The following is a 22,903-nucleotide window of genomic DNA, read 5'->3' on the forward strand; positions in this document are numbered from 1 at the left end:
GACTCTTCTTGAGGCCTAGGCTACCGGCTGCTTCATCTTAGGCATGGGCATCTTCGTGTCCCTCATCCCGTGCTGTTCTTGTTGATGCGATGGAAGGGGCGGCCACCGTCTCCCTTCCGACAGCTAAGTTCCATCAAGATCACCAGCTGACTCTGTTTCCTTCGCCCTCTCTCCTTACTTTGTCCCCACAGAAGGCCGCATCATCTTCTTCCGCTGCTGCCGCCGCTGCTTCTGCATCGGAGGCCGCTGAGCCCAAGAACGTCAACAACCTCAGCGACGTCATCGCCGGTATGGCTCAGCTGGCTCAATTCGCCAACTCCTAGAGAGGACATTCTGGGACTGCACAATGCGAGCTTCACGGCGGCTCGTGGCAAGCTTCGTCTCCTGGGCGAAGTAGCCTCTGTCCACCATCTCGTCTCTACCACGTACAGGCCCATTCCCATCGTCAGGCTCCCACGTACGCTCGCTTGATCCGGCCGTTACCCCTTCTTCTCTGTTCATGTTTCTTTCGTCTTCGATCGGCCGCAGTGCTCTTTCTCCCTCCCTCGTTCTTATCCATCTTCGGTTCATCGGTCACGGAAATCATCTCCTCATGATCTCTTCCTTGTCGTAGAGGAGAGGCACAAGGATCGCTTTCCATCCCCCTTTTCCACTCAGCTTCGATTCCATTCGCTTCGCTTCACGTCATCTTCCTTTTTTCTTTCAGCTCCCGGCGAGCTGAACTCACCCCCCGGCCTTGGCCTCAGTCTCAGTCTCGTTCTCTCCATGTCGATAAAGGTTTTCGACTTTCTTTGCACGAACTGGTTTGTTTGTTTCCCCCTTGCTCTAGCATACCAATCCAAGAACTTCCACAGCTCGTCAGATTGAAGTGATTCGAATCGAATCGCATCGCATCGAATTTGTTTTCTGATGTTTTCATCCAATTTGCTTGAACTTCTCAACCTTTTCCATGTGGCCGAAGTAGACTGGGGGTTGAATCAGACGATGCAAGTGTGCTTTTCAAATGAATGGACGGTCACGCTGGTGTAGACGTCGAGGCACTTGTGTGTGAGAGTGGAGTGTCCATTCTATTATATCACTCTACCTCGGTGAGCTATACAAGAGGGGCTGTTCAAGGCGATTTTGACTACTCTAGACTAGCCTTGGGGCATTGCATTGCGCCCCAATCCTACTCCTGCTCCTGCAAACGTCGGTAGTACTCCTCGGCCCTCTGCAACGTCCTTACATTGGCTCCCAACTTGTTAATCGTCTCAATATACTCATCCTCCTCTACACTATCATAAACAATCCCCCCACCAGCCTGTAGGTAAGCGGTTCCCTTTGTAAAGAGCATGGTACGGATGGCAATGCAAACGTCCATTTCACTAGAGGCATAGTCGATGTGTCCGACGGCGCCGGCGTAGACGCCGCGAGTCTCTTGCTCGAGGGAAGAGACGAGTTCGATTGCTCGAATCTTGGGAGCACCGGAGACTGTGCCTGCTGGGAAGATGGAGCGAAGGGCGTCGAACCTGTGGCAAGAGCGATCCGAGAGAGAAAGGAAGAGTCAAGGAGGCAGAGTTAGCAGCCGAAATCTCTTGCTGTCCTGGTGACGGGCCATCAGTCTGCCGACGCTAGCTCGACGAACTCACCTGTTCTTGCCCGCCCTGAGCATACCAGTAATCTTGCTCGTCAAGTGAATGACATGACTGAACTTTTCAATCTGCATAAACGTCTCCACTGTCGTCGTCCTCGGGTCACAAACCCTGCTGACGTCGTTCCTCGCCAGATCAACCAGCATCACATGCTCCGCCTTATCCTTGTCGCTGCCCTGCAGCTCTTTTCCCAACCGCTCGTCCTCCTCGGCGGTAGCGCCACGCTTGACTGTTCCGGCAATGGCATGCACGCTAACCTTGTTTGCTTCAACTTTGCACAACGTCTCAGGGGAGGCACCAACGATCTCGCAGTCGTCGCCGACGTTCAGGTAGAACATGTAGGGCGAAGGGTTGACCTGCCGGAGATGCCGGTACACATTGAAAGGGTGCAGCTCCGTCTTCTTGGCTAGACGCTGCGAAGGTACAGCTTGGATGATCTCGCCGGCAACAATGTGCTTGCGCAGAGCGGTGACAAAGCCTTCGTAGCCTGCCTTGCCTACGTTGGACACGGCGGCGTGATCGCCAGTGATCTTGGGCTGGTAGGGCAAAGGCGTATGGTCGGAAGTGATGACGGAGAGCAGGTTCCAGACCCTCTGCGATGCAGCAGCATAGAGCGAGGAGACAAGCTCGGGCGTAGCAGCAGCAGCAGCAGCAGCAGCAGCAGCAGCTGAGCTGGACGACGCAGCAGAGCCATTGGAATGCTGCGATGCTCTCGCCCTGGGTAGGGCGACGTGAGAGACGACCTTGATGTTCTGGTAGATGTGGTCGAAGATGATCACCTCGTCGCAGAACATCCATACCGACTCGGGAATGCCGAGGTTGTCCTTAAGAGTCGTCTTTGTGACTGGCTCAAAGTGTTGGATACAGTCGTAGGCCAGGTATCCCATCGCTCCTCCAGTGAACTTGGGCAGCTCGGGCAGAGCAACGTACTGAATGTCCTGCAGCTCGGCCTCTACGGCCTTAAGCGGGTCCCCTTGCACATCCATGCCTGGCAAAGGACCGGATCGGATGACCTTGTAGGGATTTGCGCCCACGAAGGAATACCGTCCGATCTTCTCTCCACCTGTGACGCTCTCACAGAGGAAACTCCGGCAGTCTTTCTGGGCTCCTTTTGTGAGACGAAGGTAGGCCATCACTGGCGTGATGAGATCGGCGGGGATGGTGACATAGACTGGGACGGTGTTGCCCTTGGAGGTTTGCGATGAGGTCCCATCACCTCCTAGCAGGAGGGATGTGACCTCTGCAAGGGAGGGACTGGGAGCAGGCTGGAATTGATACGAATCAGAGAGTTGCATGTGAGTCATTGCAAACGATTGGCAGATGGTAGCAGCCAACGTAAGGAAAGGACGAGGGGATGGAGTCTTATTGACTTCCTTTATCTCTCTACTCACCCCTTTGATGGTCATGGTCCTATTTGCTGCTGCAGTGATACGACTCTGTTCCTGGACTTAGATGGATCGGATGGTAGGCACCAGCGGCCAGGCCAAGGCGAGGCAGCCCAAGCCGGCGGAAAGGAGTCAGAAAGGGGGACCAACCTCGGAACGGAACAAAGGCGCGACAGAGCTGCAGAGTAAAAAGGAACCAAAGAGGTGCAGCAGCTGTTCCCGTTTGGCGATTCTTTCGACTTTGTTCGCCATACCAGCACCTACGACCGCCCCTTCCACCCCTCCTTGAATCAGCTCACAGCCTCACCTTGCAACATGAGTGACTGGGACGCATCTTCTGGGGACGAAGCCCCTCCCAAAGCCGCCCCTGCTGCTCCCATTGGCGCCGGAGCAGTCCCTCGACGCAGGTTCGACGACGAAGATGCCGAAGAAGAGATCAAGGACGACTGGGAGTCCTCCGACGACGAGGCCAAGAACAAAGCTGCCTCTTCCTCTTCTGCTGTTGTACCACCTCCTCGGAAGAAGAAGAGCGTGAAGCAGAAGATTGCAGAGAAGGAGGAGGAGGAGAGGAGGAGAGCGCAGCAGGCTCTCACCATGGGACAGGAGCCAGAAGATGGAGTGGATCCGATGGAGTACGACCCCATTGCTCGCAAGAGGGCGCTGCAACAGGCTGAGATTGACGCAGATGTAGAGTCGGCAGCGAGCCTATTGGGCTTTGCCAGTGTCAGCAAGGGTGAGTGCAGGCAAGAGGGTAAAGGGGATGGCGCTCCCAAGCTCACGCCAGTAGTGTTTCCGACTGACCTTCACTTCCCTCCCCATACTCAGACTCGACCGCAACCTCGCTGAGCGCCGCCAAGCCCTCTTCAAAGGAAGAATGGGAGCAGCTCGCAGCAGAAATCTTCGTTTCCATTCTCAAAACCCAATCCTCTCGTGATCCAACCGGCTACGCAAAACACTTTGTCCCTGCCCTCACTCGACAATTGGTAGCTCCCACGCGCGATGTGGATATTCGCAAGTTGTCTACTTCGGTCAAGACGTGGGCCGAGGAGAAGACAAAGGCGGATAAAGAGGCAAAAAAGAGTGGTGGAAGGGCGAATTTGGCCGTTGCTGCTGCCACGGGCGGAGCGGCTGGAGCTGCCAAGCCAAAGACGGTGGGCACTGCCAGTGCAAAGAACACGTATGACTTGGGAGCTTATGGAGATGAGGTGCTGGATGATGGAGATGACTTGGACTTCATGTAGATGGTCATTGTAGAGCTTTCTGTGCTCGAGGAGAGGCAGCGAGCGCACTCTCTGCACCTAGAGCGATTGTCATAGATGTCGTTCTTCTCACCACACAAGCGAAGTGACAGTTGGAGATTGATTCTTGTGATACAGCGCCCTTCCAGTGCGTGACAGGTATACTCTACTTTCGAACCGACCCTTCATGATCAGCCTAGATCTCCCCACCGCCACCTCCTGCTGGTATCAGACTAGCCTTTCCAGCCCCATTCAGCACGCCAACATCCACCGCCGTCGACCAGCTAGCAACGCCCATCGCTCCACTCCCAATGCGCGTCCCAAGGAGCACTGCTCTCTCCCTCTGTCTCTTCTGCATCGCTACCTCTTCCTCCTTCTCTGCCTCTTCCTCTCGACCAGTAAGCGACTGGAAGAGGGGTCGTTTGCCAATCTTCTCGATGCGAGCAGCACGTGGTTGCGTGCTCGAGGAGAAGTGTGGGAGATTGGTAGTGGGGTCGTACAGACCCACCGGGGGAGCGAGGACGTTGGTTAGATCCTTGTATCTGTCTGCCTCATGGTCGTCATCATCGTCCCCGACTTCGTCTGTCGTCGCTGGTGCAAGAGGCGTTACTGCTGACTCGGCATCACCCACCGTGGGCGAAGCTTGGCCGGAAAGGTCGACGGGATGGACTGGAGCAATCGTTGCCGAGCCGTCCTCTCCGCCAGCAGCTGAAGCTGATCCTACTCCGTCCACATCCATCAACTCTCCCGGTAGGAGCTGCAATCTCGAGGGGGCAAGCTGCTGAATTTGACCATACTGCTGCTGCATCTTGGCCTTGCGCTTCTCCTGCAGACGTTGTTGTTCCTCGGCATAGGCTGCGCTCACTCCTTCGACAGGATCGGTGAACTTCATCAATCTCTCCTTGCGATTCTCAGCCAGCTCGGCATTCATCCCTTGAACATTGCGAGCCATTTCTAGCATCCAATTCTCCTCGCTGAGATCTGCACGGATCTGAGCTGCACGTCTAGAGGGCCAGCCAGAGCTGCGCACAAAGGGAGGAGCGCCATTGTCGCCAAAGGTCGTGGTGATGAGGTTACCGTGGAAGTCGTACAGAGCCGTAGTGTGCGCATCGGGAGGTCGACGGGTACGGTCGCGCTCCCGATCGGCATCTCGACGTCTTTCAGCGTGAGAACGATAGTCCTCTGCCTCTACGACCTGACCTTGGTCTTCGTGTCGACCAGACTTCTCCAAGGCGGCTTTCGCGTCGGCCTCATAGTAGTCATCAATGACTGCGCGTCCGCCTTTGATGGCTTTGGCACCGAATTGCTTAAAGACGCTCTTGGCAGTGACAATGGTGACGTTGCGGCCCCTCAGCTGGGCATTGAGTCTTCCAGCCGCAATGAGATCGTCCTTCTCCTGAGGTAGTAATGCAAGCTTGACCAGGCGCAGATGGCTTCGGAAGAGACTAAGTGAGTCGCGGAAGCCGACTGTTCGAGCTGCATCGACCGAGAGTAGATACACCTTGTGAGGGTTGGATCGCATAGAAGAGGTAAAGGGCGCAGCCTTCCACACGCGACCTGCAAGGGGAGTGTGGAAGATAGTAAGGACGTCAGCCTCTCTGTACGTCTCTGTGGGGATCTACTTCGGCTACTCACCACCAAGCAAATTTCCATTCGCGTCAATCTTCTTATCTCCTTCCTCATCTCCCGGCAACTCAAGCTCATCGCAATCCAGAATGTACTCTTTGCCCATGAGCTTCACCTTGAATTTCTCGTCAGGCGGCACAGCATGATCGTCATCCACTTCGACCTCATTTGGGTCTTTTGGTCTAGGGCGATCATCATCCGAGTCCTCGTCTTCAGAGTCCTCTATGATCCTCGTAGTCTGCGAGCGATTCTTGCGTGGTCGACCTCGGCCCCTCGGACCACCTCTGCCGCGCCGGCCTTTATCATCGGCGGTTGGATCCGGATTGGGGATTCTTGCGAGAAGGGTTTGGGAATTGTCGAGTACAAGGCTGAAGCCCTGAAGACGTGATGGCCGCTTCTTGAAGGCGGGTCGTTCCTCCTCTTCTTCACCAGCATGGCTCCTTGAATCATCCCCGTCCTCCTCGTCATCGCTGACCTTTCGAGCACTGGAGAGACTGGGTCTACCTCGCGCTCCTCTGCCTCGTCCCCGCGGAGTACCTCTAGCTGCTGAAACCCTCCCTTTGGGTCTTCCCCGGCTTCTCGAAGCAGAAGGCGTTGCTTCAGGCATCGGCTCATCCTCCTCGTCCTCCTCATCCTCATCCTCATCTTCATCTTCGTCCTCTTCTTCTGCCTGAGGAAAGGGCAAGCGGGATTGGGAAGCAGCAGCCCGACCTGGAGGCCTGCCCCTCAGACGGACAGTAGTACCGCTTGATTGCCCGCGACCTCGAGCAGCTGCAGCTCTGCCACTAGACGCACGGCGAGACCCGCCGGCAATTCGTGAAGGGGTAGCCGCCGGGCCTACGCCTTCATCGTCTTCCTCCCCTTCCGCATCCTCATCATCATCTTCGTCATCATCCTCGTCCTCCTCCTCATCCGCATAGCGAGCTAGTTGTTGTGTGGTCTGATAGATGCGGGCAGCCGCTGCTCGGCCGGAGGATCGGCGGGAGAGATCGCCTGGAGCGGGTGCGGGGGAGGAGTTGGCAGGAGAGGCGAGATTGGAGGTGGAGCCTCGAGAGCGAGACAGGCGGATGGAGGGAGCCATGCCTCTTAGTCCAGCCAGTCAGAAGATGAGTAGGCGATGGTTGATGGGGAGACTAGCAAGAGTGGTAGTGGTGGTAGTATGATGAGAAGCTCGAGGACAAGGAGGCTCAATCGGAAAGCGAGAAGGTCTGGCGGAAGCGAAGGAGGCGACGCGCTCTGGCCTCTCTAGTCTACGCCCCGCGCGCGTAAGGCGCCCAGACGGCCCTCCCCTAATCACCATCTCTACACTGTCATCCCATCGGGTGGAATGTAGGGAGAGGGAGTCGACAAGGAGAATGTGGAGCAGATTGACAAAATTTGGACACTGATGTCAAGCAGTTGCAAATGAGCACGCGACAGTGGGAGAGATTGACGATATGTACAGATAAGATAGATCGAAATAGAAAAACGAAAGATGTCGAATCTTCGTAGATGATACAATGTAAGCGAGCATGGATAGGGATAAAGCGCTGCTGAGCATTGCAGCAGCTCACCTCTCCCATGCCGGACTCAGGCAACGACCTCAATGCCTTCTCCTTCCCAGCCCTTGGCCAGAGCCTCACACCCCCTCCTTGCCACGTCTTCCACATGCACCACCTTCTGAAACTCGCATCCCCTCGACTTGAGCTCATCTACCAGCATCTGACGATAGCCTGATACGCCCAGCAAAGACCCGCCCAGGCACAGAACACTTCGGTGTGGCTGGACGAGTGTCTCCTTGTCCTTTCGAGAAGGCACGTGAAGGCCGGCATTTTTCGCACCAGTCCACCTCTTCGAAGGCTTAGCCAGCAGTCTAGAGATCTGACTTGCCAGCTCTCGAATCTCTTCGCGTAGAATCTGAAGACTCAACTCATCTCCCTGGTTGAAGGCCAGATCGAAGACTAAGGGTGCTAGTCCAGCCAGACGTTGCTTACGAGCCGCCATGGTGGAAGACAAAGATTTGTGACTCGAGCTGCGAGAGCTTGGTCGGGCCTGAGGTGTCAGTGGTGCGCCGAGCTCCATGCCCTTTGTAAAGACATCGTCGCCGGCCTCTGCATAAGCTGCTGATGTCTTGTGACCCTCGATCATCAGTGTGAGTGCACTAGGCGTTGCGAGCGACTCCGTGAGACCTTGTACGTCAACCTCAAGTGGTTTATCAGTAGTAGGTGTTGCAGGGTAGCTCTGTGTGTCCGAGCTTAGACTTGCTTCATCCATGCTGCTGGTCAGCTCAGGCACTTCGAGCAGGTGCCCCGTCGATCTCTGAGATACTACGCTAGCAGGCACGGCCCCTGTGCTTCCTGCTCGGCTTCTTGCGTATTCACTTGAAGCTTGAGAAGGACTGAGGGATGGTAGTTGACTGGCGCGAAGGCGCTGCTCTGGCGTACCCGGACTATCAGCATAGACGGCGTCCAAGAGCTCTCCCACACTGTCCAGGTTCCACTCTGCCAGAACACGGTCGCGCAGAAGATGCTGAGCGTCCACGGCAGGTCCTTCAGAGGGCACCTCGAGGATGGGACCACCGCGGGTGGTGTTGTTCGCAGAGACGCTGTCGAAGCTGCGGTCTTGAAACCCTTCGCTGTCTTCAACCCCGTCGTCATCGTCATCGTCAAAACCCAACTTTTCTTGGTCGACCTGATCCAGTATAGCTCGAATGGCTTGTTTTCCGACCCTGAAGCCTCCGGCTTCGTCCCCAAGGAGCCAACCAAATCCGCCCACCCGGCCGACAGCTTCCGGAATCGTGTTGCCCTTGCGCCCATTTTTGTCCCCTTGTTTGCTTTGTTGCTTTCGACTCCGGAAGGACATGACGATACTTCCTGTCCCTGCGATGGCAACGACGCCTTCTTTGACATCTTCATCTCCACCGTCCCTCTCCATCACGGGCGAGGCCAATAGACTGGTGTCATTGGCAACAATCAGCCTTGATGATGGGCATGGGATGGACAGCATTTGAGCAAGATGAGGTGAGAGGACCGCAATATTCTGAGGAGAGTCTACGCCGGCTACTCCGAGCCAAGCTGCGTAGAAGATGGGTGGGAAGGTGAATGAGGGTACTCGAGATGAGGGAGAAGTACTCGATGAGGCGCGATCGGAGTCGTCCAAGCAGGAAGTAGTGCTCCGTGGTGAGCTGGATGACGAGGACGAGCAAGCCGAGTGGCACTCGGCGGCATCCACGGTGTTCGGGCTTGCAGAGACTTTTCTATCATCGGCCATCGTCGAAGCTTCGTTCCTCCATTCGATGCCAGAATTGTCCAGCGCATGCTCTACTGCCTGCCGCACACTCTTGAGAAATCTCCAGAGTCCTACATCGGTATAGTTGGCCGGACCTCCATGTCCTCTCGAGAGAAAGACGGGTGGGCCCCCAGGCGTTGCAGAGGATACGGAGATAGCTGCAGCAGCTTTTGTGCCACCGCAATCGACTGCGAGGTACAATCTGCGGCCGGCTAGCGAAGTACTAGCCAAGCCTCTCGAGGTAGGAGAGGTGGGTGAGGCAGACAAAGAGGAGGATGAAGGGGCGGAAGGGGACGGACTTGTAAGTCTCCCGATGAAGGCAATGGGGGCAGTCATTTCGAGATCTGCCGGGTATCCTGCCAGACGATGATCCCCGGTGGAGTCTGACCAAGGGATGGCGTCAACGAGGTTGATGGCAAAGGGTGGGGTTGTAAAGTTGTAGCGATCTAAGAGAAGGCAAGGGTGACCATGATTGAGACAGGGGTAGAGTAGACTATCGAGGTCAGCTAAAGCTTGGCCATCTCTAGCAGCTCCGAATCAAGTCCAGGCGCTGGGGGATCAGCCCTTGACTCCCCGCTCCGCACTCGAGCACCGGCGGACATCCCCTCTGCAATTCCCTCCCTCCATCTTGGCCTTCTCTTGGCGTTTTGACGGCGAGAACGCCGATGGGCGAATCAGCAGCAGCGCCGCACTGGCTGCCAAAAAGAAGGCGTGGCGCGTGGTGGCCTGACGCTCGTCTACTGCCTGATGGCTATTTCCTGACCTCGAATGTCCGACTCAGAGGTGCTCGCGAGTGTCGCAGTGCGTGGGGCTGCGTGCGTGTGTGGGTGTATCCGAAATGCCATCTTTGACCACTCTTCACTTACGCTGCCTTTCCTGTCTTCCGCTCTTGATCCCTATGCGATACCGCGGAGCCGCGCTGGTGTCCTTTGGAGCTCGGAAAGATTTGCGAGAGCCACGACAAAGCCGATGAGCCGTAGTGTGGCCTCGCTAGGTGTGCCTCTGCACGAAGAGCGATGAGTATATTCGTAGAGGAGACTGACGAAGGATCGTAAAGGCGGGTGGCCGGTGATGTGGTGAGAAGAAGCTAGAACAACTCCCAATCCCTCGTTCCCGATCTTCTTCGGAGTACTGCCCTGTCATGTGTGTGTGTGTGTGACGGTGGAGTAGCGACGGATAAATCAAATGAATGAAGTCAGATCTCAGGACCACCGCTCCTCCCCTCTCCTCGCAACTGAGGCGAGGATGCGACGGTGGAATTCCCTCGACTCTTGCGTCGCTACCGGAAATCTCATTCATTTCCTTCCGCTCTCATTTGTCCCCTTGCACAGCTTGCCTCGTCGGGCCGAATCGCCGAAGGAGGCGTTGCTAGAGTGACAAGCACGGCTGCACGCTTCCGCCGGTACCTCGCTTGTGCACAGAACATCGTGGTGCCTCTCCGTCTCGACGGGTTGCTATTGCTCCGACGAATGTTCCGGAGGATCAGAAGGAGTGTGAGAGTCCGGATAAGCACGGCTATACTCCCACAGCAACTGCTCTGCCCTGATCACATCTCCGGCGTATGATCCGTCCCACGAGGATCACAGAGGGGAGGAGCTGCCTGTACCTGATGACGCGCAACAGGGACAGAGGCGCAAGGGCCAGGACGTGGCCTGTGCGAAGGCAGCTGCAGCAACGATTGGTGTCGCGCCCTAGTCCTCTTCTGATATCCTTCTCATCACGCCTTGCTCAGCTTCACTCACACACCTCCTCCACACCTTTGCTCTCACGACCCATCATGTCGAGCGCTGAATCCAACCTCCCATCGTATCACCCAATTGCCCGCTCACTCAATGCTGAGAAGGAGACTTTGAGGCAGCAATACCCTCCCGTGCAGGCCTACAAGACTGGCACCCTCAAGCTTCCCCCAACAGCGGAAAAGTCGATCGAGCATGAGATCTACTATGAACTATCGGGAAAGGAAGGAGGCTATCCCGTCGTCTATCTTCATGGTGGTCCCGGTGGTGGAATCTCCGAAGGAGACAGAAGGTGGTTCGACCCTCAGCACTACCAGATTCTCACTTTTGATCAGAGGGGATCTGGAAAGAGCACACCCGCTGCTGAGCTCGAGGGGAACACGACTTGGGATCTAGTTGAGGATATTGAGAGGCTCAGAAAAGAGGTCATGAAGGTCGACAAGTGGCACGTCTTTGGAGGCAGCTGGGGTGAGTGAGCCAAGGTCAATCGGACAGCTCAGTCGGTAGGACCCATGTTGACGCTGACTGTCCCCATTCCCGCGCTCTGTGCCGATCACCCCTTCAGGATCGACGCTGTAAGTCATTTTGCACCCCTTCCACCGTTCTCATATCCTTCTGACTCACGTTCTGTACCCTCACTTCTCCTCTGTAGCTCCCTAGCTTACGCTCAGACACATCCCGAGCGAGTCAGCGCCCTCATCCTCCGTGGCATCTTCACCCTGCGTCGTGCCGAGCTCCTCTTCTTCTACCAAGAAGGTTCCAGCTTTCTCTGGCCAGAACAATTCAAACCCTTCTTGGATCACATCCCTACAGACGAGAGGGACGATATGATTGCTGCTTACTACAAGAGGCTCACTAGTGAAGATGCTCAGACTAGATTGGAGGCAGCAAGGCGATGGAGTACGTGGGAGAATGCAACTAGTAAGCTCTACCTGGATGAGGAGCACATCAAGAAGGGAGACGACGACAAGGTAAGCTTATCGCGTCAACCCTCTGAGCGCCTATTCTCACTCCTCACTCACACTTATCTCTCCTTTGTCCCCCATGCCTCCCACCCTCCCAGTGGGCCCTTCAATTCGCCCGCATCGAGTCTCACTTCTTCCACAACCGCGGCTGGATGCGCGACGGACAGCTTCTCGAAAAGGAGAGCATTGCCAAGGTTGCTCATATCCCCACGGTAGTGGTACAGGGGAGGTACGACGTTGTTTGTCCAGCAAAGACGGCTTGGGATTTGAGAGAGGTGTGGATGCAGGCGCCCGGTGGCAAGGACACGCTGGAAGTGAGTGGTGTGGAGATACGAGATGAGACGAGGTGCTGTCTTCAGGTATGAGGCTGTGGATTGGGAAGCGCTGACTATGTCCTTCACCCTTCATCCCCACCTCGGCAGTTCTTCCTCATTCCCGATGCAGGTCACTCGGCCAAGGAGCCCGGCATCACAGACAAGCTCATCTACGCCACGGACAAGTTCCGCTCCATTACCTCTTGAATGGGGAGATGCATCAACAGCAACAGCAGAAGTTTGACACCTTGAGCATTTCTCCTCCTCGGCAAGCTTGTACAAATCTTGTTGCAGGCAGACAGGCAAAAGCCACAGTCAGTGGTGTGCGAGTAATGGATGGACTTTGATACGATTTCCGAGCGCGGTGACGTGACGTGATGGAAAACATTGGATATACATGATCTTTCAGTCCGGATGGACGGACAACCCTACGCCAGGGGGAATGTGTGGGACTGTGATGGGGGATGTAAAGCCAGAGCTGGCTTCCAGAGAGGGAAGCGGACGGTGCAGGAGCGGTGGGAAGTGCTGCTCGCTCGCCAAGAACGAGTCGTTCCAGGGAACTCCTCTACATGGCTGAGCATTCGCTTAGAGCTCACCTGCTCAGTCCTCGACTCGACTGATGCGCAGGGGCATCTGTGTCCCGCTCTCCTCAAGCCCCTTGACACGCGGTCGCGTAACCACGACTTGCTTCGAGCTAATCGTGGCCAAATCAGGGGGCAAGGGCGCAAATTCAAACTGCCTCAAGAGGTGACTGATGATAATCTTGAACTCGGTCAGGGCGAATTTGGATCCAACGCAGTTCCTAGGACCCGAAATGAAGGAGAGGTGACCGCCGGGGATGCCATTGTTCTTGACCGTGTCCGGCAAGTCGAGCCATCGATCGGGGTTGAACTCTTCGGCGTCTTCCCCCCAGATGTCCTTGCGGCGGTTGTAGGTTACGATGGAGATGATGATGGGCTGGCCTTTAGGGACGGCGATGCGGTTCACGTAAGTTCCATCGATTCGACGGACAGGCTTGGACAAGGGAATGACATCCTTTCGTCCCGACTCCCGATTGGTAGAGTGGACGGGTGGATGTAAGCGGAGGACTTCACTCGTGACTCGATCCAGAAGGTCGAGGTTGTGGACTTCTTCGAAGCTAAAGTCTTCCTCACCATCGACCCAGTGCTCACGAATCTCCTTGCGAAGGGCAGTCTGCTTCTCTGGGTGATGGGCCAAGGTCCAGAGGGCCCAGGTGAGAGCAGTACTAGTCGTTTCGTGGCCGGCGAGGATCAGCGTAGTGAGTTGTCCGAGCACTTCATTGCGTGAGAGCTTGTTAGCGGGAGCCACTTTGGGATCTTCGTTGAGTGCCAGGAGCTTCTGGAGCAGATCAGAGTCGTCGACAACCTGAGCTCTCTTCTCGTCATCGATCATGACTCCGGCAACTTGCTCTACAGTCTTCTGAGTCTGCTGTGCGGCCTTGTTGAAGGAAGTGGGCAAAGGGCGCCAGCCATCGAAGATGCGAAATTGCTCGAAGTGAAGCATAGCACGTTCGGTCATGGTGAGCTGACCCACCCGAGTCATCATCGCTTGGAATGATTCAGCAATGGCAGTACCACCGCCATGCTCTCCGGCCTTGAGAGACTGCAGGTCATACGAGAAGGCAGCGTCACCGATGACATCTAGGGTGGTGCGAGAAGTCCAGTGGAGAATGTCAACGACGGGGCCGACGCCACGCTGAGCCATCCTAGCTCGTCTTTCGCCCATTGCGGGTGCCAGCTCGCTATGATCCCCAGCCTTGATAAGGTGATTGAGAACTACGCTGAGGGCACGAGCATGGCGGTGGAACAATGGGGCGAAAGCACGAACGGAGTTCTGACTGAAAGTGGGATTGACGAGCTTGCGCTGTACCTTGTGTTGATGTCCCTCGGTAGTGAGAACACCGTCGCCGAGCAAAGTCGACAAGGCAGCCCGGGCACCCGCTGGCTTGGGGAAGTTGTAGGCGTTGGTCAAGACGTAGGAGAGGGCCAAAGGGTCTGAGAGGAGGATTCGAGGTGTCCCGAGCAGGCCGCGGTAGACGACGGCACCGCCGTACTCGTTGGTCCACTGTGATAGCCAAGGGGTCGAAGACGCGTCAGTGGGCTATCGGCGATCTTCGAAGGGCTCACACAGGCCCAGTCGGTAAGGGCACTTACATCCATCTGGATATGACCAGGCTCGTACTGTTGCATCTCAGCCAGATGACCCATGAAGAGCGACCAGAAGCCTTTCATCGGTGGCCTCTGAAGACGTTGAAAGGGTGAGAAGTAGGTGACAGCTAGCGTAAAGTATGCGATGGTAAGGACAAAGGCGGCGATGCCAATGTAAGGGAGGGCGACGATGACATGTTCTGGGACAGCCGAAGCGAACGGATTCGTAGGCTTGCCATATGGCGTCTGCCAGCGAGCATCGAGGACCGAGGCGGTGAGGTTGATGGCGAGACTGACTGGCGAAGGTTGCCCGGAGGGCTGAGCAGTAAGGCAACCAGGGAAGGATGGGGTTAAGATCGAGGTGGGAGCGGGACAGGTCCCGAGATCGTTGAGGAGACTCATGACTTGCAAGTCTGCTATCTGTGCAAGTTGGTTGGGTGGAGCACAAGGGGCACACTATCTACTGCTGAGTATTAAGATACGGGATGGTGGGAGGAGAGCAGAGGGCAAAGTGATTGTCGTGGATGCCAGAATTGTAGAGGGGGAGGAGAAGGAGGAAAGAGGGACTAGACGGTGAGGGTGGCGAAGTATCAGCACACTCACGTACGCTCAGCGGCTACTGTCGGGTCGCCTTGGCCGATGCAGGCGGCGTAATGGGCCACGGCAGTCTCAAAGGAAGGTCAGCCCGCCCCTCGCTTTACGACCTTCCCGAGGCCACTTCGGCGACTTCATCTCTTGAGGGATCATGTTGTATTGAGCGGAGCACTGGACGTATCCTCTCTTCACCAGATGGGGTGATGTGGGAGGTGTCGCACCAAGCTCGTCTCCTCTGCGCCTTGACACAGTGCTATGCGGGGCCGAAGTCAGGCCAATTCTTGCGCATTGGTCGCCAGATCACGTCACGCCAGAGGCAGTTGCAGCACAGGAAGGTCCATAGCAGTGTAATGCACTATTTGCGATCTGACCGTGTCTACCAGCTGGTTCGTAGGTATAGTCGACCATCGATGGTGCTCCTCCGGGCCAATCAAAATCGCGCCTCTTTGCACCCACGCGTTTCAGACTCCGCCAGACACGATCGGGTGTGGAGCGCCCCGCTGGGGAAGAATACCACTTGATCCCTTGTTGGTCATCTGTATCGTGAATGGTCTCATCAACATCGGTGGTCATCATGAGCAGTACACAAGAGATCGTCGAAGATCATTCTCAAAGAAAACAGCTGCCCTCGCCATCTGAGCGTGCTAAGTAATCGTCTTCGGCATGGCCCAAGTCACCGTAGGCGCATGGGCAGACAGCCTGGTCGATGTGTCATCTCAGGCAGCGGGTGCAGGCGGCTAGAATGGTGTCCTTGACCCAACAAGAGAGGAAGCGATTGGTGAACACCATTCGACTTGCCTCTCGTCCCTCATTCTGCCCCTTCGTGTCACCCCATATCCTCTCTACGCCAGCCGATCAATCTACAAAGCCTACCACCACTGACGTCCGCACGGCACACTCTACCCAAGTCTACCCTACTTCATGGCTCCCTACGAGCCCTCGATCACCGACAAGTACACTCTATCTGAGCTCCCTCAAGATGTCATAGAAGCGCTGGACTTCTGGGCTGCCGTCACACCAGATCAGCCAGCCCTCAAGATCCCCCGAGGTGAGATACCGGCCGAGGGTATGGCGACAATCACCTTTTTCGAGTGGATGCAGGCCCGAAACCTTTTAGCGGCCTGGCTCGCTTGCGATCTCGCCGTGGGAGCTCCTGGCCGTCTAGGCGGGTCAACCCGCGAGTGTACCCTCGCCTTCCTCATTGCACCGAATCATGAGGTCATCAATCCCTGGTTCGCGATGGCGGCTCTTGGCTTCACCGTGCAATTCATCTCACCCTTGCACACGCCCAAAATCGTTGCGAGCCTCATCAGAGCGAGTCAAGCTCACGTGGTTCTTCATCATAGTATGGACTCCGGCTGGATCAAGGAGGTCGAGGCTATGACCCGAGAATCAGGTAAGCCGTTGGAATTCAGAGAGCTGTCTTCAAACCAGCTCCTCGTCCCGATTGTGGAGCACTTCAGAAGTGAGTCGCCAGCGACAGCCTTTCCCTCGAAGTTGCCATTAACCAAGCCGGAACTTCTGCAGCTGATGCTCTGATCATCTCTGACACTGGCAGAAACGAAGACCAGGAGCCCTAGCGTCATCGGTCCGATGTTGCACGCGGTCAAGCCTCAACCATGTAAGTCCACACGCTCCAGTAGGGCTACGGTCAATGCAGCTCGTATACTGACCCAGTCGGACACTCCCTGAACGCCCCACTCAGTCGTATATCTGCACACCTTCGGCAGCACAGCCAACCCGAAGCTGTATCCCATCGACTACCAAGCTGCCAATATGAGCGCAAAGGATGCTGCCTTCTGGTGTCATCAGCAGCCCGTAGAAAAGCGATGGAAGTGCCAGATGCAGACCAGCGTGAGTGCGATCTTCAAACAACCACCTCCTTCGATATGTAGTCAGCGGCTGAACGATATAAACCTCCTCTATGTTCTAACTCCACAGCTGCCCTTCCACTTATCTTTCCAGAACCCAGTCTGGCGATCTCTGATGTGTGGCACTGCCTGTGCGTTTCCCGTGTTAGGCGCTTCGTTCACTACAATCCCGATGGCGAAATTGGTGCCAGATCCTCCAGAACTTCTTGACTCTCTCTACCTTTCCAAAGCCGACATAGTCTATGCTAGCCCTGACCTACTACAGGCCATGCTTGAAAAGGCTGCGTCGCATAATTCGAAGGAGATCTGGCGAGAGGCAGTCAGGAATCTCAAGGAGGCCCACACGGGAGGAGCACCCGTCAGCGTCGAAAAAGCAGACTGCTTCGAGCGGCACGGCTTGTCGGTACTGCAAGTCTTCGCGCTCACAGAAGCTGGCTTGCTCTTTCAAGGCCGAAAGGAGCACACCGGCCACCTCACTTGGCTCAAGCCCTTGCCCAGTAAGAAAACTCACATGCTCTTTCGACAGACGGCGGCAGACCCCGAGCTTTACCAGCTCTGGCTTCGATCGGACTTTCCCGGTCTGCGCTGTCCCTCCGACAAGATCGTGCCATACCCAGAGGACCCGAAGATTCTTGCTTGGAATACTCTCGACACCTTTCGCAAGCTGCCCACTATGGGTGAGCACGATGATCTTGTGACCTTTGCCGGAAGGGAAGACGACTGGCTTCGCTGCACTCACGGTACGGCAGTAAGAGCACTGGAGCTGGAGGATTTCCTCCTGGAGGCTTTGCGAGACGTGCTCGGCTTCGATAGGGTTCGAGCGCTCACCGTTATCGGCCACGGTCGATATGCCTTGGGCATAGTCCTTCAAGGCAACACATTGGGTCGGGTTCCCGAAGACAGAGAGGTAGAGGCATTCGAAAGGGTCTGGCACTTTGCTAGTAAGAAGCTGCTCCAGAATCCCGAACAGGTCAGATATCTCATTCGCACCGACTTGACGAGTCCGATTCAAATGACATTGAAGGGGAATCCTTTGCGGGGGCATAATGAGATCAGGTTTGGCCCGAAGCTGGTCCAATTGATAAAAGACGCGGAGGCGAAGGCTTCCACGTCAGAGAAGGAACCTTAGCGCGACCTTTCACTCTAGCACTGTAATTATTTCCGTCTTGGTTCATGGAGTACCCTAGCAGATGAGTCTTGTCGACAATTGTATTCATCTAACAGTCTATACGCGTCGCTTGTGAAAAGCTGAGCCATCGCTCCTGTGTAAAGCGAGGGTTGAGGCGCGATAGCCAGGCGTAAGAGTATGCATGATCGCCCATCGGGTGGCAGCGACACGTCGGTGCTGATGCACCTGGGAGGAAGCAAAGCACCTCTTCTGGAGCAGTCGACTCTTGTATTGCCCTCCTTCCGTTCGCTACCACTGTCGTACCTCCTCGCCTCCTTTTCTTGACCTAGACCGGCCTGAGTGTCTCCTCTCCCCTCTTGTCTCAACATGGCTCATCACCCCCGGACACCTGAAGCCCTAGACTTCCCTTTACTCTTGGATACCAAGCCACATGCTGCCGAGTCTCCTTCTGACGGACCCGGCTGGGTGCGTTGGTCATCCTCATTGTCGGATCACGAGTCAAGCGAATCACTTGCCTCCGCGATCTCGCTCGAAGCTCTTCCTCTCAAGGTGCTCAATCCTTTGTCTCTTGTACCTGGAGAAGCCCAAGTTCCAGCGCCTGTTCCGCCGCCCCGAAGAGGTAGCCTTCGAGCCTCTCAGTCCTACGGCCACGTCCTCGATAGGCTGGATGAGCAAGAATTGGAGACAGAAAGCTGGATTCGGCCCGACTCGAGTAGTCTGCAGCTGGGCCAGCCGCTACCTACCTCAGACAAACGACTCGATTCAGAAGAGACTCCGTTCGTAACGGGAGACAGCGCTCAACACCATAGTCGGCACTCAACCCCATCAAAAGCACCTTTAAGATGTGTAGGTGGGCCCGTCAAGCGCTTCAGTCTGACGCTGAATTGGAAGCACAAGCGCGCCAGCTCAAGTACCGAGGGCCGTGGCATGGACTTCTGGCTCGCCTTTACCGCAGTCTTCCTTTCTACCTTCCTATCCGCTGTCAACTTCATGATCATCGCGCCCATCATCTCATTCATCGCGGCAGACATGCCACCGAGCAAAATCTCCCCCGTATGGCTTGCCTCTACCTCTCTAGCCACCTCTATCAGCTTCCTACCACTCTTCCGAGGCCTTGCCGACGCTATCGATCGTGGCAAAGCCCTGGTGTCTGCGCTCATGGTCTTCCTCGTTGGCTCTTTTGTTGCTTGTTTGGCACACAGTATGCTCGATTTGGTCATTGGGCGCGGAATGCAAGGTTTAGGCGGAGGCGGTATGCTGCTCATCGGACAGCTCGTTATGTCAGACCTGACGACACCAAGTGAATGTGGCTACTTTCTCGGCCATGTTTGGCTAGCATTCGGGCTTGCGGCTATCGTAGCTCCCATCGCTGGAGGATGGTTTGCGACATTCGATTGGAGGTGGGCCTTCTACATCGACGTTCCTCTCGGGGTCATTGCGCTTCTTTTGCTTTGGCCCGCTCAGCTTGCGAAGCCTAAACTCCCGCTTCACGAAAAGATCCGCAGACTCGATTTCGTAGGATCCATCGTCTTATTCGGGTCCACGATTGCGCTTCTGTTCGGCCTCATTGATGGAGGTGTATATGGTCTGTGGACATCCGCAAGTGTCTGGGGATCAATCGTCATAGGCGGAGCAGGCGTGATACTTTTCTGCGTACTGGAAACCGTACCGAGCCCACTTGTGCGAGACCCGATACTACCGGCATGGCTCTTCCGACACCGCTCATCGGTCATCGCATACCTGCTCACCTTCTTTCATGGATTTCTGTTCTTCGGAGCCCTTCAGGGGCTAGTCATCTACTTTCAGGTTCGACAAGCCACCCCACTCCGGGCGGCCATCGATACACTACCTCTCAGCGTCCCTCTCGTGCCTGCCGCTTTCATCACAAGCATGCTCACGGCTCTGACGGGAAGGTACAAAGGATCGATAACGGCCTGTCAGGCTTTGATGACTCTGAGCTTCCTCTCGTTCATCTGCATGGACCCAGAGACACTGACTCGGGACTGGGCACTCTATCAAGTCATCGGAGGCATCGGCCTCGGAGGTCTTCACTCGCTGACGTTCCCGGTGACCTGCGCTGCCATGCCTGCCGAGGAGCTAGCACAAGCGATTGGGGCCTCTGTTTTTGTCCATTCGTTAGGAGCACTCTGGGGTGTCTCTTCTGTTCTCATCGCCTTCCAATCGCAGGCAGGCCAGCGTCTCGTGCAGATAGCAGGTGCTGCTAATGTCGGCATCGACCGCGGCAATGTCATCAGTTTTGTCAATAGACTCTATGGACTGCCGGACAGCTTAAGAGAGCCTCTCAGTGACAGCTATCAGAAAGCCATACGAGTCGGCTTCATCGTCCTTGCGCCCTTCGCTTTTGCTGGCTTCGTGGCCAGTCTCTTTATCAAGCAAGTCCCCTTGTTCGGCTACAACCAAGCTGAGGACGTTCGCAGCATACACAATACGACAGGACCGCGCGCCACTGATCACGAGTCGATGGTCGAGGACGAGAAGGAGTTTGAATCGACTTGTGGTGACACTCTGGCTCCCCACAGCTTCAATATGTCTACCTTGGGGTCCCAGTCGAGTCTCTCCCAGTCTGGCTCATGGTCCGAGGTCCCCGCCGAATACGACTTCAAGAGCCCCAACGTAGATGGTCCAGGTCACTTGGCTCTTTACAACGAATATGAGAGTGCGGCAACTTGTCCCACACTAAGCTTTCCGTCTGCTGCTCGTGTCAAGAAGAACCGCGGTGCAATGCGCAAGGAGATCTCCGGGACGGAGGAGCAGTACGCTCTGTTGCAGGGCGGATTCGAGGGCGGCAATGGTGCGTTGAATCTACGTCTCAGCTGCGACTCTGTAGAGCGATATGGCTAGTTGTCCGATCCTCTACCCACTCAAAACAGCGGCATCACTCCATCTAACTGAGAAACCCAATGTTCGTATCCACCACTTCACCGCCGTTCCCTACTTGTCCTTCACTTTCCGGATTGTATTCATCACCGTTTGGCATCGAAACAAAGTATCTAATCTGAGTCAGATGGATGAGAGACCTGCGTTGGGACGTCTCTAGCCACTGCAGAATAGCCGCTCCGACTCAACCCGCGATCAAGGCACGACCTCCCAGTCTCCCGTCCCTTCCTCCTTCTTTCCCTCTTCTTCCTTCAACAGACTCTCCAGCCTGCGTGCTTCCCTCCAGCCAGTAAGAAGAGGTCCATGGACGCTCGCAAAGTGATTTTCCTCCGTGTGCTCTCCACAAAAGCCCAGCCTCTCGCTCCAGAGAGGACGGGCGCATTCGAGCATATCGAGGGGTCCACCGCCTTCTCTTGACTCCTGTCCACCACCTTCAGCAGACGAATGAGGTGAGATTCGATTGGGAAAATACGAGTAGGATCCTCTGGAGTGTGGATCGGAGAGCCATCGAGTGATATGTCTTGCGCTCGGGCTCGGCACCTTGTCTTCCTCCCCCTTGGGTGCGAGACACGAGACAAGGCGCTTGTGAACTACTTCCTCTATCACTCCATCTTCCAAGCTCTCAATGCCTTGCGCCAGTGGCGGACCGATGAAGAAGAGGATGGTGGGCGATTGGTTGATGCGCGAGTAGTCTTGCCCGAACAGGCGACCTCGACGCAGTCTTTCCAGAGGGGAGGCGTCCTCAGGCAGGTCTTCGTCATCTCCTAGGAGAGCTAGCCATTCACTGTTGCTGCCTTTCTTGGCTTGAGCTTCCGGAGAGGAAGAGGAAGAAGAGTGCCACCACGCAGTGGGATAGGTGAGGACGATTTTGTTGAGGAGACCCATGCCGAGGCGGTTGAGGGCCGCTACTCTGCGAGAGGGGAGAGGTGGGTTGAAGTGTGGAGGACTTTGTTGCATCACGCCTGCAATGCAAATGAGGCATCCGGGGGGAAAAGTGAGCATTGTGGCTGTAGCCAAGATGACTCGTGACCGTCGCGACTACTCACCGAGCGGTAGACTGCACAGGAAGTACTTGGCCTCGAAGGTCTCCCTCGATTGATCATCTCCGATGATCTGAATACTCACCCGTTCCTCCTCCTCCAACAGTTCCACCTTGTCTACTTTGCTCTGCAATCTGATCTCTCCACCAGCCTCCTCGATCAAGCGCACATGATAGTCGACCAACTTCCTGTATCCAGGAAGCACGACCGCGTCTTCCCCTCTGAATTCCCTCTCCCATCCCCAGTACTTGAGGGAAACGTCCTTTAGTTCCGCTCCTGTCCAGCCGCTCCACAGACCGGCCATCTTGAGTACCTCCTTCCTCGTGGGTGCATCAATTCCACGCCAGACGCCCTCTTTGTCTGCTTTGCCATTACCAGACTGCTGTCGGAGGAGCTCACTCCAGATACTGTCCTCTTCGCTCGGCTCAGGTGCGAGCCCATGGGGACCTCCGCGCTGAGCATACTCGTGCAGACGCTCAAAAGTGACCAAGTGGGAGAGGTACTCCAGTCGAGCCGCTTCCTCGCCGTCCCTCATTTTACCGTGCGCTTCGGGAGGATAGGCGGCGAGAGCCTCACTCCCATCTGCGAGTGAGGGGAGATGCAAGTCAAAAGGGACCTTGTGGCTTAGCTCTGTGAGAGGATTATCGATGATACCATGGACGAAGCTTGCACCTAGATCGATGAGTTTGGTGGAAGTGGTGACCGAAGAGGAAGCAGAGCTTCTAGAGGACGAGGGCTCTGTCCTCTGCTGACCTGAGCCGGAGGCATCTGCCCCACCTTCACTCCCTTGCGGCGCTCCGACAGTGGTACCGGAGGATGTTTCAACGCTGTGTATTCTCCCTCCCGTCCTATTACGACTCTCAAGTATAAGCACTTTACGCCCCGCTTGCGTCAACCTTTGAGCGGCTGCGAGACCGCTGATGCCGGCTCCTGCGATAATGCAGTCGTAGCATCGTGCTGAGGCGGAGCTCATAACCTGATGTGAACTCGCCCTGAAAGCGTGAGAGAGACTGATGAAGGGCAGAGAGGTCTGAGTGAGGA

The 22,903-nt window shown here is 55.8% G+C and overlaps 11 protein-coding genes across 11 annotated transcripts; 6 read left to right on the forward strand and 5 right to left on the reverse strand.

The window, feature by feature from the left end:
- Positions 1–1,005: 1,005 nt before the first annotated feature.
- On the reverse strand, positions 1,006–3,094 carry BCV69DRAFT_283631 (putative TRP2-anthranilate synthase component I). Its single transcript, XM_025492778.1, has 2 exons — positions 1,629–3,094; positions 1,006–1,508 (listed from the first exon to the last, which is right to left on the reverse strand). Exons 1-2 carry the CDS (start codon positions 2,933–2,935, stop codon positions 1,169–1,171), a joined length of 1,647 nt encoding a protein of 548 aa, XP_025347257.1. The 5' UTR covers positions 2,936–3,094; the 3' UTR covers positions 1,006–1,168.
- Positions 3,095–3,245: 151 nt separating this feature from the next.
- BCV69DRAFT_283632 (translation initiation factor eIF3 subunit) lies at positions 3,246–4,220 on the forward strand (the record flags this gene model as incomplete). The annotated part of the gene is made up of 2 exons (XM_025492779.1): positions 3,246–3,749; positions 3,842–4,220. Coding segments are annotated over exons 1-2 (776 nt in total), but the record flags the coding sequence as incomplete, so codon positions are not given.
- Positions 4,132–7,059, reverse strand: BCV69DRAFT_283634 (hypothetical protein). Its single transcript, XM_025492780.1, has 2 exons — positions 5,890–7,059; positions 4,132–5,811 (listed from the first exon to the last, which is right to left on the reverse strand). The coding sequence occupies exons 1-2, from the start codon at positions 6,959–6,961 to the stop codon at positions 4,451–4,453; spliced, it is 2,433 nt and encodes an 810-aa protein (XP_025347259.1). The 5' UTR covers positions 6,962–7,059; the 3' UTR covers positions 4,132–4,450.
- A 200-nt stretch (positions 7,060–7,259) lies between these two features.
- Positions 7,260–9,649, reverse strand: BCV69DRAFT_283635 (hypothetical protein). The gene has a single exon (XM_025492781.1). It carries the CDS (start codon positions 9,481–9,483, stop codon positions 7,450–7,452), a length of 2,034 nt encoding a protein of 677 aa, XP_025347260.1. The 5' UTR covers positions 9,484–9,649; the 3' UTR covers positions 7,260–7,449.
- A 1,275-nt stretch (positions 9,650–10,924) lies between these two features.
- BCV69DRAFT_299848 (putative proline iminopeptidase) lies at positions 10,925–12,369 on the forward strand (the record flags this gene model as incomplete). Its single annotated transcript, XM_025494376.1, has 5 exons — positions 10,925–11,351; positions 11,449–11,458; positions 11,536–11,854; positions 11,947–12,162; positions 12,271–12,369. 5 exons carry the CDS (start codon positions 10,925–10,927, stop codon positions 12,367–12,369), a joined length of 1,071 nt encoding a protein of 356 aa, XP_025347261.1.
- A 140-nt stretch (positions 12,370–12,509) lies between these two features.
- BCV69DRAFT_219752 (cytochrome P450) lies at positions 12,510–14,857 on the reverse strand. The gene is made up of 2 exons (XM_025489810.1): positions 14,337–14,857; positions 12,510–14,247 (listed from the first exon to the last, which is right to left on the reverse strand). Exons 1-2 carry the CDS (start codon positions 14,730–14,732, stop codon positions 12,763–12,765), a joined length of 1,881 nt encoding a protein of 626 aa, XP_025347262.1. The 5' UTR covers positions 14,733–14,857; the 3' UTR covers positions 12,510–12,762.
- On the forward strand, positions 14,858–15,645 carry BCV69DRAFT_219651 (hypothetical protein). Its single transcript, XM_025489809.1, has one exon. The coding sequence runs from the start codon at positions 14,984–14,986 to the stop codon at positions 15,443–15,445; it is 462 nt and encodes a 153-aa protein (XP_025347263.1). The 5' UTR covers positions 14,858–14,983; the 3' UTR covers positions 15,446–15,645.
- Positions 15,646–16,545, forward strand: BCV69DRAFT_219650 (hypothetical protein). Its single transcript, XM_025489808.1, has one exon. It carries the CDS (start codon positions 15,846–15,848, stop codon positions 16,461–16,463), a length of 618 nt encoding a protein of 205 aa, XP_025347264.1. The 5' UTR covers positions 15,646–15,845; the 3' UTR covers positions 16,464–16,545.
- Positions 16,185–18,107, forward strand: BCV69DRAFT_219965 (hypothetical protein). Its single transcript, XM_025489811.1, has 4 exons — positions 16,185–16,389; positions 16,452–16,545; positions 16,630–16,778; positions 16,866–18,107. The coding sequence occupies exons 2-4, from the start codon at positions 16,518–16,520 to the stop codon at positions 17,922–17,924; spliced, it is 1,236 nt and encodes a 411-aa protein (XP_025347265.1). The 5' UTR covers positions 16,185–16,389; positions 16,452–16,517; the 3' UTR covers positions 17,925–18,107.
- A 750-nt stretch (positions 18,108–18,857) lies between these two features.
- Positions 18,858–20,351, forward strand: BCV69DRAFT_238263 (MFS general substrate transporter; the record flags this gene model as incomplete). Its single annotated transcript, XM_025489957.1, has 1 exon — positions 18,858–20,351. A coding segment is annotated over one exon (1,494 nt), but the record flags the coding sequence as incomplete, so codon positions are not given.
- Positions 20,352–21,017: 666 nt separating this feature from the next.
- Positions 21,018–22,835, reverse strand: BCV69DRAFT_299852 (amine oxidase; the record flags this gene model as incomplete). The annotated part of the gene is made up of 2 exons (XM_025494377.1): positions 21,018–21,784; positions 21,869–22,835. 2 exons carry the CDS (start codon positions 22,833–22,835, stop codon positions 21,018–21,020), a joined length of 1,734 nt encoding a protein of 577 aa, XP_025347267.1.
- Between the last annotated feature and the right edge of the window lie 68 nt (positions 22,836–22,903).

This window comes from Pseudomicrostroma glucosiphilum, assembly GCF_003144135.1.
Source record: "Pseudomicrostroma glucosiphilum strain MCA 4718 unplaced genomic scaffold BCV69scaffold_9, whole genome shotgun sequence".
NCBI classification, from domain to species: domain Eukaryota; kingdom Fungi; phylum Basidiomycota; class Exobasidiomycetes; order Microstromatales; family Microstromataceae; genus Microstroma; species Microstroma glucosiphilum.

Bases quoted from the DNA above. Each gene is read 5' to 3' on its own strand.
- BCV69DRAFT_219650 (XM_025489808.1), top strand. From the start codon at position 15,846: ATGGCTCCCTACGAGCCCTCGATCACCGACAAGTACACTCTATCTGAG.
- BCV69DRAFT_283631 (XM_025492778.1), bottom strand. From the start codon at position 2,935: ATGACTCACATGCAACTCTCTGATTCGTATCAATTCCAGCCTGCTCCC. The intron at 1,509-1,628 runs GTGAGTTCGTCG...CTCTTGCCACAG, and splicing joins CTCAGGGCGGGCAAGAACAG to GTTCGACGCCCTTCGCTCCA.
- BCV69DRAFT_219965 (XM_025489811.1), top strand. From the start codon at position 16,518: ATGTTGCACGCGGTCAAGCCTCAACCAT. The intron at 16,546-16,629 runs GTAAGTCCACAC...CGCCCCACTCAG, and splicing joins CGCGGTCAAGCCTCAACCAT to TCGTATATCTGCACACCTTC. The intron at 16,779-16,865 runs GTGAGTGCGATC...CTAACTCCACAG, and splicing joins AGTGCCAGATGCAGACCAGC to CTGCCCTTCCACTTATCTTT.
- BCV69DRAFT_283635 (XM_025492781.1), bottom strand. From the start codon at position 9,483: ATGACTGCCCCCATTGCCTTCATCGGGAGACTTACAAGTCCGTCCCCT.
- BCV69DRAFT_219651 (XM_025489809.1), top strand. From the start codon at position 14,984: ATGGGCCACGGCAGTCTCAAAGGAAGGTCAGCCCGCCCCTCGCTTTAC.
- BCV69DRAFT_283634 (XM_025492780.1), bottom strand. From the start codon at position 6,961: ATGGCTCCCTCCATCCGCCTGTCTCGCTCTCGAGGCTCCACCTCCAAT. The intron at 5,812-5,889 runs GTGAGTAGCCGA...CTCCCCTTGCAG, and splicing joins GAATGGAAATTTGCTTGGTG to GTCGCGTGTGGAAGGCTGCG.
- BCV69DRAFT_219752 (XM_025489810.1), bottom strand. From the start codon at position 14,732: ATGAGTCTCCTCAACGATCTCGGGACCTGTCCCGCTCCCACCTCGATC. The intron at 14,248-14,336 runs GTAAGTGCCCTT...TGGCTATCACAG, and splicing joins CTGGTCATATCCAGATGGAT to TGGACCAACGAGTACGGCGG.